We start from the raw sequence: 15,770 nt of genomic DNA, 5'->3' as shown, positions 1-15,770 counted from the left end.
ATTAAAATCCTTCTTCCAGGTCCCTCCCCTCTCCAACCCCCCCCCAACCCCTACACTTCACTCCTTATCATTTGCACTTAACACTTAATTAGGCTCTATTAGGATGCTGGCTGACAGTGATGCTGGCTAACTGCTTCCTAGGCAGGGACTGTTTCATGAACCCCTCAATCAGTAAAGTCTTCTTAGCCCCCAGCTCTGTGTACATACCTTGGGGTGGGAACTAGCAAGCAATGGGTACAAGAGAAGTCTGAGACACAGACCCTGCTGGAAGGAGCTGCCCTATGATGAGGAGAGACGGCCCGCACACATAGACCCACACTGACATGAGAATGACGTGTGCGTGGGGTGCATGCTCCCTGAAGCGCTTCAGCGAAGCCAGTAAGGGCTGGGATGGTCCAGGTGGATTCCTGGAGGAGGTGGGGCATGAAGATGCCTCTGATCATTTTCCCAGGGCCTTGCACTAAACTAGGGCCTTAGGAAAAATTCATTAAATGGACCAGAATTCATAGATTCCTAAAGATCCATGTTGAACAAAGAGTTCCTCAAACATCCATGGAGTTCTAACCCCCCTCCCCACCTCTCCATCCCTCCTCCCCCATCTGCCAGTCTGAGAGCCTCCAGGAGTCATTCCCACCTTGGGGGGGGGGGGCAGAACAAACCAACATGCACGTGCGTGTGAGAGCTGCACCCCTTTCCCTAGAGACCAGCGCTTTCTCAATGTCAGAGCATGTATCTAGTCCTGGGGTGCGATGGGCCCTTTCTGGCCTCGGGCACCTCCTCCCTAACTAAGAATGTGGTTTCTCTGAGCAAATGGATTTCGCTAAGTGGAGGCATTCCTGCCAGTTTCCCAAGGGTTCCCATAATGTGCCTAAAGCCGCCAGTCTGTGGAGCATTTTATTATTCTCCTTGGATGTATTGCTTTCTGGTTAGCTCTCAAGAGACACTTTATTATCTTCTTAACAAGCCTTAATTATTCACAAGCAATCCTGGAGGCTTCAAGCTGTCTCTTCACACCCTGCCCACTTAGGGAGGTTAAATGACCTTTCCCATTTCCATCTGGGGCCACTTGCAGACTTGGCATCCCCTCCCTGGGCTCCTTTTGTTCTTAATTTAATATTTTTTTTTTGACATTTTCTAGCAATGTGTAAGGTAAGTTCTTCAACCAAGTTTCTCTGGTTGCAAATCCTACCCATCTTTTAAACTTAAGTTCTCTAGAACTCATTCAGTTTGCTGTCCAAGAGCACTTATTTGAGCATCTCCTAAGTGTTAGGCAGTTTTCTGAGCCCTGAGGATATGAAAAGGAAGGAAAAACAGTGTGGCAGAGGAGAAGGATGTGACAATATGGAATGCTGGCATAGTTCTTGCTTATGTGCCAGGATGAAGGTCGTGCACACTAAATATGTTTTCATCCAACCCTCACAACAACCTGGAGTTAGATAATATTATTATCCTCATTTTATAGTCGAGGAAACAGGCACAGAGAAGTTAATTAAGTTGTGCAAGGTTACACAGCTAGGAAAACTAAGAATGAGGATGACAGCCTGGGCAGTTTGGCTCCAGCGTTTGTGCTCTTGGCCACTCTGCCATATGTAAAAAACTCTCATGAGAGAGTGCTAGGATGAAGGTACTCGTGGGTGGTACCCATGGCACAAAGGACAGAGTCATCTACTCTGCTTGAGAGCCTTTGGGCATTTTCACTAGGACAATGCATGTGGTTAAAATGTCTTCCTCAGCAAACCCCTATTGTGCTGTGAGATTTTGATTCCTTCCTTGCAGGTGAGAGCACCCCCTCCTCCCATTCGTATACCCTTGGGAAGGTTAACACGTCACTGAACGATTTGTTTTTAACACCTTATAATGAATTAGCTTATCAGATGGATGGTCTTCGTGAATATCAGAAGAACTCAGCCTTGAGAAAAAAAGGAGAGTGGGGAGGGAGCAGGAAAGAAAAATACCTCTGGAGCATGAGGGACACAGCTGTCGGCAGCAACAGGATGGGAGAGCTGCAACTACTGGGGAGAGGGTGGGTTCTGGCAACTGGAAAGAAGATACCCAATGTAGATCTGTACAAACAAGTAGAAAGGGAAGGTGTTGGAAGGCTCTAGAAGCAAACTTCTGCACTTCCTAGTTTTCTGATGGTGGATTAGATGTCCCACCTGGTACTTTTGTCTCATCCACTGAGTAGGATGCAGATTCCACAGAACCGAAAAACGAGGGCCACAGAGCTAATAAACAATAAGCCTATAGAAAGAGGTGAAAGGAACTGGGTTTATTACAGTTTATTACAGAACTGTGGGTGAGAAAGTTGGTGATTGCAAACGTCAGAATCCTCTGAGTTCATGATGGGAAATTATTGAGAAGTTAAGCCAGATGTCTTTGCTGCCAGTGATGTCAGAAAAAGAGGATACTAACTGAATCAGTGAGAAGGATTTGATTAGCTGTGGAGGATTTCCAGTGATGGCTGTTGGCGTGAAGGTCTTAAACACAGGATAAATTCTCATCTAGGATTATGGAAAATGTAAGTGTGTCTCAGGGCACCAGATCAGCCTTTAAAGATCCTTCTCAGGTTTACAAATAGCATTTAAATAGTGCTCTATACTTGTTCAAGATTTTTTACTTTTCTTTATGAGCTCTTTCTCATCCGTTCATTTCAATCTCTTCCCTCACAAATTAACATAAAATGACTTTTACTCGCTTTTGTAGTGGTCTCTAAAATTGATCTATTCTTTAGTTATAATCATTAGTAATTATTATTCCTTTATGATAGTTCACCCGTGGTGGTGGTAGGTGGTTATCTCTCGTGATTAACTTCTAACTAAGGTTGTGCCTCAACGAAAGACTATGGGATGAGAAGTGGAAGTTATTCGATATGAATATATAGAGAGAGAATATATTGAACACACATATACATAATGTAACTGTCATATGTTGAGCACTGATTATGGGTCAGGAGTCATTCTAAACAAAGTACACATTTCATGTTATTTAGTCTCCAAACAACCCATTTTTCAAGTGAGGACCCTGGCACAGAGAGCTTATGTAAACTCCTCAAGGTTATACATTTAGTAGATAAAGGAACTGGAATTCCAGTGGACGCCTTCTAGCTCTGGAGCCTGTGCATTTAAACTCAATGCTATGCTACTTTCTGAAATGGCCATAGAGAAGTTGTGTATTAAATATGGACTGGTACAGGAGTGGCCCAAAATGGCTGCATAGAAAGACGCTGAGCTCACCTCCTCCCACAGACACACCGAATCTATACCTACATATAGAGCAATTCCTCCTGGGGAAAATCTGAGGGCTGATTAAACAGCTACTGCACATAGAAGGACAACATAGAAATGGGTAGGAAAGGCAGAGATGTTGTATCCATGGGAACCCAATCCCCAACACAGCAACCTGCAGTAAGGAGGGATATTGCTGACGGGCCTGAGTACGAAATTGCCCACCCTGGGAAACAGCATAAAAATCAGCAGTTTAAAGGGTATCCAGACTATATAGGAAGGAAATCCATTTACTAGAGCTTCTGCCTAATGGGCGTCACTCACACTGTAGTCCTAGGTCCCCCCAGATTCAAGGGGTGGGAACGTGGACCCTGCCTCTTGATGGAGGAGAGTCAAAGTCACATGGCAAGAAGAATGTATGTGATGGGAGATACTGATGTGGCCACACTCTTTTTCTCATCTTTTTTCTGATAAACTTATACAGAATAAATTCCCCTCGGAGAACCCTCTCTCTCTTTACCTGACTTAATCTTATTCATCACCTTTCTTACCACATTTAAGCACTCCATAAATATTTGCTAAATAAGTGAATAAATCATCATCATCATCACAACAAAAAAGACGGTGGGAAGTATTTATTGAGAGCGTTCTATGTGCCAGGCATTAAGCAAAGCATTTATACGCATTATCTTGTTTAATTCTCCCAAGAGCTCTGAGAATACTAGTGTCCCTTTTTATGGAGAACTGAGGCTGACAAAAGTTTACACAGTGTGTAAGAGGTGGGGCTGGGGCGCAGAGCCAGGCTTTTACCCATCACACAACGCAATTAACTTTGTTGAGATGCCGTGGGATGGGGACAGGGTGAACCAAGGTACACGTGTTTGTCTTCACCCCGGGCCTGGTGGAGAACAGCTGGTGTGCCATGGCCGAGATCTCAGTTGTAGTGTATCTAGCTGTGGCTGGAAGAGCATCACTGGCCGTTCCCTCAGAGGTCCGGTGGAGAATGAGTATGAATGCCCATGTCAGTTACTTCCCACTTTCTTTCCAGTCTGGGTGACTGTCCACGCCATCTCTGTGGAAACCCCAAAGGATGTTCTTCGGGCTGCTCGGGGAAAGAGCGTTACCCTTCCATGCACCTACCAAACTTCCTCCCTCAACCGAGATGGATTTATCCAATGGGACAAGCTTCTAAGGACTCATACGGTAAGGATCTTTAAAAAGTTGGGAGCGTCATGGGTACCGCCTGACCATGACCTCTTGGAGGCTAAGCACTACAAAGCCATTCAATAAATGTTAGGCAGAATAAACCTAGTTAGCGCCCAGGCTGGGATGGGTGGGGAGGGAGCAGTGAATGTTGGACCCAGGGAGGGCCATATTATGCCACCTCTAGTGTGAAAGAGTCACCTTCCCCAAAACATCTTTCTGTTGGTCAGTCTCAAATGACCTAAACTGTATAATTCCTTTTGATTAGCATAGCACTCTCCCTTGAAGCCAAATTTTATTATAGTTTTTTCCTGTTTGGGTTCTTTTGGGGACTATGGGAAGATTTTATTTTCTATTTTGGACTAGATCCCATGGCTCAAAAATGAAAACATCCTGAAAGTGTACATGGAGAAGTCTCATTTCTATCCCTGCCCCTCTTGTCCTATCTACCCAGTTTCCACACCCTAATCCTTCTATCTCTCCGTCCTCCCCAGCAAGGCTAATTTTCACTGGTACTGGTTCTTTGGGGCCAGCATTGATTCTGATTGATTGGTAACTCTGCTACAATCATTCAGTATCGTGAATATCACTTTTGGCTAAGATTTAGTTTCTTGTGTATCCTTCCAATGATTCTTTACGCCAATTCAAGAAAATGTGAATGTATATATTCACACGCATGAAAATACATCTACTTTTGACCCTAGAATCCCAGTCCCCTATTCCCCTCACCAAAGGCAACCACTATTACCAGATTTGGGGATGACTTCTATAGATGCTCCACATGTATACCATACACACACAAACATAGACATATATTTACATATACGTATATGAATATGTATGTTTATATAAACTACATGCATACTGTCCTCCACTTGGCTTTTCTTCCTCTTAGTATACCTTGGAACTCTTTCCATATGTCAGTACATTTATATCTATCTCATTCTTTTTAAAATATTTTCATTAAGTATCACATTTTATGAATGCTCTATACATACCAATGATGGACATTTGGTTTGTTTTCTATATTTTGCTGCTACAAATAATGCTGCGATAAACATCCTTATGTATATGTCTCTAGGTATATTTTAAATATTATTATTATTTATAAATATATATTTATATATAAGATAAATTATTAAAAATGAACTTCTGGGTCAAAGGCTATGTGAATTTAAAATTTGGATAAAGAATGTCAAATTGCTTTCATTGGATGTCAGACCAATCTTCATGTTCACCAACAACAGTGTAGGCCCCTATTTCTCTAACAGAGTAGTCTCAAACTATTTGATATTCGCCAATTTGATGAGTGAAAAAGTATCTCATTATTGATCAAATTCACATTTCTTTAACTGTAAGAAGAGGAACATCTATTCATAATATATATATATATATATATATTTTTTTTTTTTTTTGGACCACGTGTGCAGCACGTGGGATCTTAGTTCCCCCCAGGGGGATGGAACCCATGCCCCATGCAGTGGAAGCATGGAGTCTTAGCCACTGGACTGCCAGGGAGGTCCCTATTCATAATTTTTAAAGTGAGTTCTACTTTTAAAATGCACACATGCCTGGCATTAGATCCCCAACTACTCAGAGTGAAAGCATTTAGCTTTTTCCCTGACAGAAAAGAAAGGGGAACCCAGGACACCCAAGTCCTAGAGCAGCAGGATGAGAAAGGAGAGCAAATCTTGGCCTGAGGCACCTTATTGTCTGTTGCCCAAGGCACCCTGATGGGACAGAGCACATGTCCTATCTGTTTCCAGAACCCCAGGAAAAAACCTAGAGAGGGCAGCTGCTGCCTTTAGCTTGTAGAAACTGAAGACACATTCTTTCACCGTCACATGTATTCAGCACACAAGACGTTAGGTCTCTGGTAGGCACGCTTCTGAGTGCTGAGATAAACACTAAAGATCTTTTGTTGACTGATGGATCCCTTACTTTCTAAAGGATTTGAGGCAACCCCCTTGAGAGCAAGCAAGGCTGCAGAGCAAGGGATTTAACCTGTGCCCTCAAGGAGATTATTGTGACAGGTCCTAGCAAGGGTTGGGGGGGTGACTCGGGGGAGATCCCAGGAGGGGGAAGCCTTAGGATCGCTGTGATTGGGAGGAGGGTTGGGGCATGAAGAGTCCTTGGCAGAGCCAGTAGGTCAGAAAAGAACTGACCTGGGAAAGGCCAGCATCCACAGACGGGTCCACAGCCCAAGACAGGTCCTCATCTCCCACCGTGTTGCTCCTCCCCTTCTCAGCCGAGCTTCCTGAGTTATCTGCCCCTACCAGGGCTGTTGTATGTGGTTGGGCAGAGTATGCACTTGGGGACCCAGCCCAGGGCGCCTGACCGCCATTAGCTTGGCAAAGGTGTGTCTGTCCAACAGCTAGAGCACCTTTTCCTGATTTGCGTAAAGAGCATGCCCAGGCGTCAGACCTGATGCTATGTCTCCACACTCTCTTCCCTACCCGGCATGGTCAGCCTTCCTCCCCTAATGCTCCACCGCAATCACCAGCAGCTTCTCTTTTGTTAAATTCAGCGTGCTGATTCAGTCCTCATCTTATTTCATTTCTCCCTAGCTTTTCCAACTATCAAGCACTTTCCTATCTTGGAATCTCCCTCCCTTGGCTTTCTGGTAGCCTCGTCTTGACTTTTGCTCGTATCTCTCTGACCTCTCTCTGACCTTTCCAAATGAAGTAACTTGGGGACTTGCCATTTCTCTACTCATTTACCCGAGGTGGCTTCAGCAAGCCCATGGCTTGATGCCATCTGCTTTGCATATATTTTCTACTTTAACTCTCACAAAAATCCTATGATACAAGTGTTCTTATCATTATCTCCACTTTGTAGATGAAGAAGTGGAGTCATAGAGAGGTCAGCATTTTGCTCAAGGTCATAGAACTAGTAAGTGGCAGAACTGGGATTTGAACTGAGGCAGTCTGGTTCAAAAGTAGTGATCTTAGCTAGTACTATGTTCTGTTTGATAAATGATAAGTATACTAATGAATAAACAAATTCCAAAGGCGAGAGTCAAATAAATAAAGGGGGCTTGGAAGCCAAGGATGGCTACCTAGCACAATGCCTGCACATAGTAGGTGTTCAATAAATATTGGTTGGCTGTCTGAAAACAGACAATGAACTAAAATGGAATGGGTAAGAGGTACCAGAGGTTACGAGAGGTGAAAGCCTCACTTACTCACACGTGCTCCTCTGGTATGAACTGCCTACCTGCCCTGGGCTTTCAATATTTTCACTAAAAACATATAAATACATCATAAGAGGAATCCACAAATGGACACCACGTACAGAGCTCTTTGTTCTGCAGGGTTGGTGTGTCAGTACACCTGGGCCTGGGAATGGTGGGTGAGGGTAGTCAGGGCAGGCTGGAGCATCATGCCAGGGCCTTAGGCTGAAGACCAAGTGGTATTTCTTCTTCCTCACAGGAAACGGTGCTCATCTGGACATTTTCGACCCAAAACTACATCTACGGTGAACTTTATCAGAACCGCATCAATGTATCAGGCAACGTCCAGCAGTCAGATGCCTCCATCACCATTGACCGGTTGACCATGGATGACAACGGCACATACGAGTGCTCTGTCTCACTGCTGAGGGACCTGGGTGGCGTCTCCAAGTCACGCGTCCGCCTCTTGGTGCTGGGTGAGCGTCTCCTTCTCCCTCCTGGGGTGGTAGGAAGAGGGGCGGTGAGAGGAGCGGGGTACCCTTCCGGTAAGGTAAAGCCAGGGAGCAATGCCTGACCAGGAGCTAAGACTCCTCCCCTCGTCCCGTCTGTCTCAGGGGTTGGGGTGCTTCTCCTACCCTGGAACCAAATACTCTTCTATCTGGGCAGACAGCTCCCCAGGGCCAAGGTCAGGGCTGATTTGGAGTGGCCCCTGGGGGTCAGCCTTGGAGATTCTGTACCTGCTCTGTCCACTGCTCTTTCCCTCACACCAGCTTCTCTCTTTTTCATGCCAAACTTACTAAACAGAAGAAAAGGGGAAATCCTAGATCCTACTCTAAAGACTCTCACTGCCCTGCTTTGATGCTGGGGGCCAAATAATGACTCTCTTACAGGTCAGGCATCTTTCCCAGCCCTAAATTCAGCTCATCAGTAGAAGCCCTTCACACCACCATCTCCCCACCCCTCGGCTCCAACACACCATTGATCAGGTTCTACTGCTTCTGAAATATGTCCCATGATAACATTCTTTCTACACAAATAGCTTCTTATTGGAGTTTATAGCTTTGGACTAATTGAACAATCACCTACTCTTAGGATCTCCATTTTGCAGATGGGGCCAAGAGAAAGTAGACGCCTGACTCAACGTCAAACAGTTATTGGAAAAACTTTAGGGAGCACCCAGCCTGTGTCCACTCTAAGAAATGGCCCCCACCGTGGGAGGTAGCAATACTTTCAACCAAAGCAATGGATCATGTTTCCTTCATTTTGTCCCCTTTACACTACATAGTGGGATTTTATTTTTAATTACATAAGGTGGCTGCCTGGGTTTCTGAATCATTGTAGTGAGTCAAACCATAAAGCCCTGAATAAAGAACCATCTCCTCCTTGCATCCTCCTACTAACAAGGTGGCCAAGGCTAGTACTTGTGTGTATTCTTCCACACCCTTCTCCATGTCCTTTCAACACACACACACACACACACACACACTTTCTTTTTGTTTCTTTACTTTTCTTTAAAAAAAAGAGATCACATTATAAAGATTATTCTGTAACTTTTTCTTAATGTTTCATGAACATTTCTCCAGATCAATGTATACAAATCTACCTATTAATAGAATACATTCCCGTGCATGGAGTTACTATGATTATTCCAGTGCCCCATGCTTACGAGCATTCTCAGGCTGTTGCCATTTTTTTTTTGTACCAACAACACTGACTCTCTCTCTCTCTCTCTCTCTCTCTCTATATATATATATATATATATATACACATATATATGTATATATATGTGTGTGTGTGTATTCTTTCACTGTGTTATATTTGTTTCTATTGGATAGATTCTTTTTTTTTTTTTTTTTTTTTTTTTTTTGCTGTACGCGGGACTCTCCCTGTTGTGGCCTCCCCCGTTGTGGAGCACAGGCTCCGGACGCACAGGCTCAGCGGCCATGGCTCACGGGCCCAGCCGCTCCGCGGCATGTGGGATCTTCCCGGACCGGGGCACGAACCCGCGTCCCCTGCATCGGCAGGCGGACTCTCAACCACTGCGCCACCAGGGAAGCCCTGGATAGATTCTTAAAAGAAGGATTTCTATTGCTTAACATCATTAGGCATCAAGGAAATACAAATTTAAAAAAGTAGAATTTCTAGGTCAAGGACTGTGCCTTCATTAAACGTTACTCCATACCTGCAAATTACTTTTCCCCAAAGCAACTACCACTGCCATGAGCATTATGTGATCATGTCTGTTTTCCTATATTCTTACCAGGACTGAATATTATCAATCTTTTTCAGTTTTGTAAATTTTGTTAATTTGCTAGGTGAAAAAAAAGCCGGTTCAGTCCAAGTCAGTATTTTAATTTAACATCCAATAAGCTTCACACCTTTCCTTAACTTTGTGCTGACCCCCTAAATCTTGGGGACCAGCAGTGGCATAAGGGCTGGGTCTGTTTTCTTACTCTCCTTGGTCCACCTCCTCCCACCCCGACTTCTGGCTCCTCTGAGGTCATGGCCAAGGGAGGGAGTGTTAAAGGGAAAAAGGCAAGGCCATGTTCACCTAGCCAGGCCACTTACCATTTTCTCTTGGCTGACCCCAATCATAGCAGATATCCCACTACTGCTTCTTTTGTGGGGTGCATTAGTGGGTTCTTCAGCACCCCCCAGGGATCCACCTGACACAGGTAGTGTGTGCACCTGCTGGCCAGACTCTCACATTCACCACCCTTTTCCACCCTCCCCTGCTTATGGCAACTCACTCCTGCTCTCTGCTGTCCACTCTGGGTTCCCATTGATCCAGCAAGCAGCTCTCTGGGACTGAGTCCCTTCAGTATGACAAGAATCAGCCTCCATCATTACCCTCCTAAACCCACCATCGCAGTCTGCTCCAGCCAGCTTCTCTGGGCAAGGGGCACGCACCATAGTCTGACCTCAGATGGGTCCTCAGATACCCAGGGACACCTATAAAGCCCTTCCATCTTCATGCTCCAGGAGTAGCACTGCAGGGACTTACCGATTTCTGTCCCTCAGCAAACCTCAGCCAGGAGTGAGGGATGCCAGCTCTCGACAGTAGACAACCCCATTCTCCATGCGGGATTCTATTGGTTCCTCCCTGGCTGGGCCTGAGGTGAGGGGAAATACCTCCTTCCCTTCACCTAAGAGAAGGGGGGACATGCTCATGGATCCCTATTCCTGAGAATCCTCTTTAAAGAAATCTCCTCCCGGGCTTCCCTGGTGGCGCAGTGGTTGAGAGTCCGCCTGCCGATGCAGGGGACACGGGTTCGTGCCCCGGTTCGGGAGGATCCCACATGCCGCTGAGCGGCTGGGCCCGTGAGCCGTGGCCGCTGAGCCTGCGCGTCCGGAGCCTGTGCTCCGCAACGGGAGAGGCCACAACAGTGAGAGGCTCGCGTACCGCAAAAAAAAAAAAAGAAAAAAAAAAAAGAAATCTCCTCCCAGATGAATCTCTAGCCTTCTGGGTGAGGGTAACTGTTAATCATAGGATTTGCTCTTGGGAAGGTCATTGGGATGTTTCTCATGCCTCTCCTCAGTACTGAGGACACTTACCACTCAGAGCCTCAACCTGAAGGTTTTAGTGGAAATTCTGAGACACAGGAGAAGTCCCCTCTGTATCCTGCTGATGCTTTCTGTTATGGATTTAGTGTCTCTTGTCTTGCACAAGGTCTCCCACTACCACCTTTGAGGTCACAAAAATGAACTTAATGTTTTTTCTTATGTCTGTAAGTCTTATTTTTTATCCTTAGATTTTGTTTTGTCTGGAATTTATTTTTGAACGTAGGATTCTAAGGGTCTTTGTTTTCTTCCAAATGGATAGCCAATTACATCAGCATCGTTTATTATAGCAAAGAAACAACTACTTTCCCACTGGAATCCCAGCTTTGTCACATATTAAGTTCTTACACGTACATGGCTGTTTTTTACTCCTTGTTTTATTCATTTACCTTTTGATTATTCCTATGCCAATATCATTTGCTTTTGATTACAGTATGTCTGTTGTCTGTAGTCAGTGTTGAGATCCACAGACATACAGACGCACGGACACACAGACACATACATATTTAGAGTTATCAGTCTTTGTGTAGTTGGCTTTTAAGGTCTGGCGCTGGGTAATATCTTCTCTTACTAAACTTTTCCAAAAATTTTTGTCAGTTTTTACACTTTTATTCTTTCATATTAATTTTAAAATCACTTTGCTTAGTTAAAAAAAGTTGGTTGGAATTATATTCAATTTGCATTTTAATTTGCAAAGGAATGACATTTTAAGGATATTAAGGAAGATGGTATATGAGATTTTCTGACCTTCAAAATTGGTGAATCTCTAATGATAGAATTCCAGACTTTCTGTGGCCAAATGAGGATTAAGGTGTTTACTTAGTTGTAGAGGAGGAGGGCAGGAAACTGCACCCATTCCATGTAACCAAATACCCAATCTCTCTGTGTCTTCCTGCTCTGAAAACCAGAGGGATCCCTCTTAAATGGAGGGAAAACTACCATCAACTTCCAATGACCTTTGCCTGTATAAAGTTGTTATAGATAACACAAATTCACAATCATAACAGCTATCATTTATTGAGGGCCTGCTATGTGCCAGGCATCTCACTAAGTGCTTTATGGATACGATCTCATTGAACCTTTGCAATACATCTGTGAAAGTGGGTATTAACACTCATATTTAATAGAAGGGAACACTGAGACTTGAGAGGTTAAACGACCACTAGAAGGTGTCCAAGCTTTGATGGAAATTAAATCCAAAGCCCTTCACCGTTCCACCCTGTAAGTTTGCCATTCCCAACCAGCAGCCCTTCCAATTCTGGATGAGTCCCAAACTCTTCTAGGCTTACTTATCGGTATACTCTCTCTTTCACTCTATGGCAGATGTAGACTTGCCAATATGTTTTATCATGTCACAGCATTAACTTGTATTTTTCCCTTCTTGAGCCCATGCCAGTGAAAGAAGGTTGAAGGGGCAGAGCAATGCCAGCCCTGGATGTGCCCATTGCCTTCATTTGTCCACAGGACATACCCATCTTGGAAACATCACTCATTGAAAACTGAGATTCTGTAATTGCTCTTCCGCACTGAAGGTCTCAGCTTAGGGTCTGGGACACTGAAGTCCTGCCACCCTGTGAGTGCATGGATGTTTATTTCAGGGTTTTCATGGGGAGCTCTGATGCTTTTAGAGCTTTGGGAACATCCTCCCCTAATCTCATGGAAAAGGCTGACACCACCACATTTTATCATCTTATAGCATTTTTACAGCTGTGTTTTAGTTGCCCCAGACTAGGTGGAGTGCCATGATGTGTTTTTCTACCGGCTCCATTGAATCAGGGGATTCTACCTATTTGTGGAGGGCTCCTTATGTCAAAATATCTAATGCACAGAAGGTTGTTAGAAAGAAGCCTGTTTCTGCTCTGCTGTCCTGTTCTTATTCCCCGGCTACAACCACCTTAGTCCAAACACAAATAAACAAATAGCTGTGTTTGGTGATCCCTTGCCTCTTTAAAAAACTAATTTAAAAAAAGAAGAAGAAACAAGAAAAGAAAGACATTCACCTATATCACTGGGTTTTATATTTCTCCATGTTTTCTTCCAGATCCTATCCACATGCTTATTTATGTACGTAACTGAATTTGTAGCTTAACGACTGGCACTTTTCTCTTTTCATTCCACATCACCTAACACTTCTTGCTATCTTAGCACTTACTGTTCTTTAAGCTTCATGCCACTCCAGCAAGCGGACGCAGAGTCCCTCTGTCCCTGGACCGGACACTCAGGCTGTTTCCAATTTAAGCTATTGTAATTAATGTTGCATCAAACCGTTTTGCGTGCATAGCGGTTAATTTTATTTGCATTAGCTCCTGGGGGAGATACTACCCAGCCAAGAAAATGAGCAATTTTCTCCTGTTTCTCTTCTGTATTCTGCACTGTCCCGTCACCCACCCCACTCCCATCCCTCCCCTTGCCCTGATTCACCCGCAGCTGAGTCCCTCACTTTGACCCACCTGGTCCTTCTCGGGCTAATTCTGTCTCTTTCTGGCTTCCCTTAAATAGCTCCTACTTTCTTCTGGCAGCAAGCTGGTTTCGGGGAAGGCAGCGGGAACCCACTCAGGTGCGAATATCCCGATTTCCCCTCCCCTCTCAGGGCCAGCTGCATTTTAAGAGAGGAATTAGTTAACTCGAAGGGCAAAGGCTACAAATTTAATCTGAAATCATGCAACTCGGTGAAAAGAATGTTTTGCTTTAAAAAAAAGATAATTTGGTATTATATGTTAAGAAACCCAGTAAAAATCCTTTTTTTTTTTAAGTTTTCTTTCCGAATGGCTTTGCTGCTGGGCTAACTTTAGGGAGAAGGGCTTTAATTATGTGGGTCCACCCACTCGTGCTGCGTGACCTCACAGTAAACTGGCGCGAACACGGAGCTTCCGGACCGAGGCGGGGCGCGCGCCCTCTTGGTCACCGCGGGGAAACCACCTGGCCCGGGTACCGGGGACCTGGCGCCGCCGGGCAGGATAGGTCGTCTCCCCGGCCTCTGGCGCCCCCTGACGTCTGCGGCGGGAGTCGCAGGCTTTGGAGAGGCCTGGGAACCCACAGGGTCCCCGATCCCTCCCTTCACTCCGCCCTCTATAAGTATTCAGGTGGTATCTGCATTCGGTTTTGGGAGATGGGACGCACCAACTGAGAATCCGAGACCCACAAGAGTCCCCGCGGGTCTCACACCCCCCCGCAGCGGGTAGAAGGGCAGTCTGAACTAGATCTGTCTGATTCAAGGTCCTAGCTGTTCTTGACGGTGGGGACTGAGAAGGGGAGCTTCAGGGAGGGGTCTGAACTGAGCGAGGGCTGGGGGTGCCTAGGATGAGGTGAGTCGGGAAGGCAGTTTGGGGGCCGAGGTTAAGGGCCCTGGGAAAGGACCCTGATACGTTCCTCCATAAGGTGGGTCTCTTAGGGGATGGTTGGTCCTTGTTTGCCATTATCTCTACTGCTGCCTGGGAGTGGATTAAGGGTTTGCTTTTAATAATTTTTCCTCAGCAAATGGTGGTATAAGAAAGCTAGTCTTGGGACTTCCCTGGTGGTCCAGTGGCTAAGACTCCGTGCTCCCGATGCAGAGGGCCAGGGTTTGATCCCTGGTCAGGGAACTAGATCCCACAGGCCACAACCAAGTTTGCATGCCGGCAACTAGCACGCCGCAACTGAGACCCCGTGCAGCCAAATAAATAAATAAATATTCAAAACAAAACAAAACAAAAAAACCACTGCCTACTGGCAAATGGCAGCTGTTGGCATTAAAAAAAGAAAGCTAGTCTTCGGATATGTTCAGCATGGTTTTCTGTGTTTCTCTGGGTGCTCATTTGCCCCAGTCCCTTCTCTCTCCTTTTTGCTTGTATTACAAAGAAACCTGGTCGTGGAAAGGCTTGGCTACCAGGCATGCACATTGAGCATGACTCTGAGCCAATGTGAGACTTTGAAGGTGGTATTACATTTGTGGCCGGCTCTCTTTTTGTGGAATCAAGGCTTAGCTTCCTGGTAAAGGCGTACCTGGAAACAAAGGTGACGGTTTTGATCGGTGGGGAGGGATATTCCTGTCCCTCTGGAGAGCTCAAGAGATAAAGCTTGACTTAGCAACCCTGACCTGGTTCGGGTCTCCTCGGAAGTGATGCTCACTTTCTCTGTCCACCAGGTGCCTGCTTGCTGGGTCAGCAGGGAGGACGGGAGGGCAGCTTGTGAGAGTGGCCTGCGGGTAGCAGCCTCTCCCTTCCCAGGCTGCTTCAGTCCTGTGGGTCTGGGCCTGGATACCTGAGTCCTGTCCTTGAACCTGGGGCCTTTTAGGTTTAGGGACTGTCCGATTGGGGGTGGCAGTAGGAAATGCCTCTGATTTGCCCCATGCTCACCCCATGCCTGGTTGGCCCTCACTAAGATAGCAGGAGACGTGGGGCACACCCAGCCACCACCACCAGTGTCAGAGAGGAAATCTCATGGGCTGTGGCGCTAGAGGGGAGAGATGTGTCCTGGGTGGCTTCTCCTGGCAACTCTGGGCCAAACAGAGATTGGAATTCACCCGCCATGCCCAGTGACCATGCACCTGTGCAGTCTAGATTGTAGAAAGGGCAGCGCTATTTACTGGGGCAAGCAAGCCATCCAAGGGGGCACATAAAGAAAGAAGCAGA

At 45.7% G+C, this 15,770-nt stretch overlaps 1 protein-coding gene across 1 annotated transcript in view; it reads left to right on the top strand.

The window, feature by feature from the left end:
- GPA33 (glycoprotein A33) overlaps window positions 1-15,770 on the top strand; it is a gene marked incomplete at both ends in the record, with an annotated part of 45,220 nt that overhangs the window by 11,857 nt on the left and 17,593 nt on the right. Inside the window, 2 exons of the mRNA XM_082654419.1 lie at window positions 4,273-4,427; window positions 7,859-8,075. Of these exons, the coding sequence (XP_082510545.1) occupies window positions 4,273-4,427; window positions 7,859-8,075 (372 nt within the window). The remainder of the gene's footprint in view (window positions 1-4,272; window positions 4,428-7,858; window positions 8,076-15,770) is intronic.

Source organism: Grampus griseus, assembly GCF_964374135.1.
Source record: "Grampus griseus genome assembly, chromosome: 1".
In the NCBI taxonomy this organism is placed as follows: domain Eukaryota; kingdom Metazoa; phylum Chordata; class Mammalia; order Artiodactyla; family Delphinidae; genus Grampus; species Grampus griseus.
This window is presented reverse-complemented; position numbering and strand designations above follow the sequence as displayed.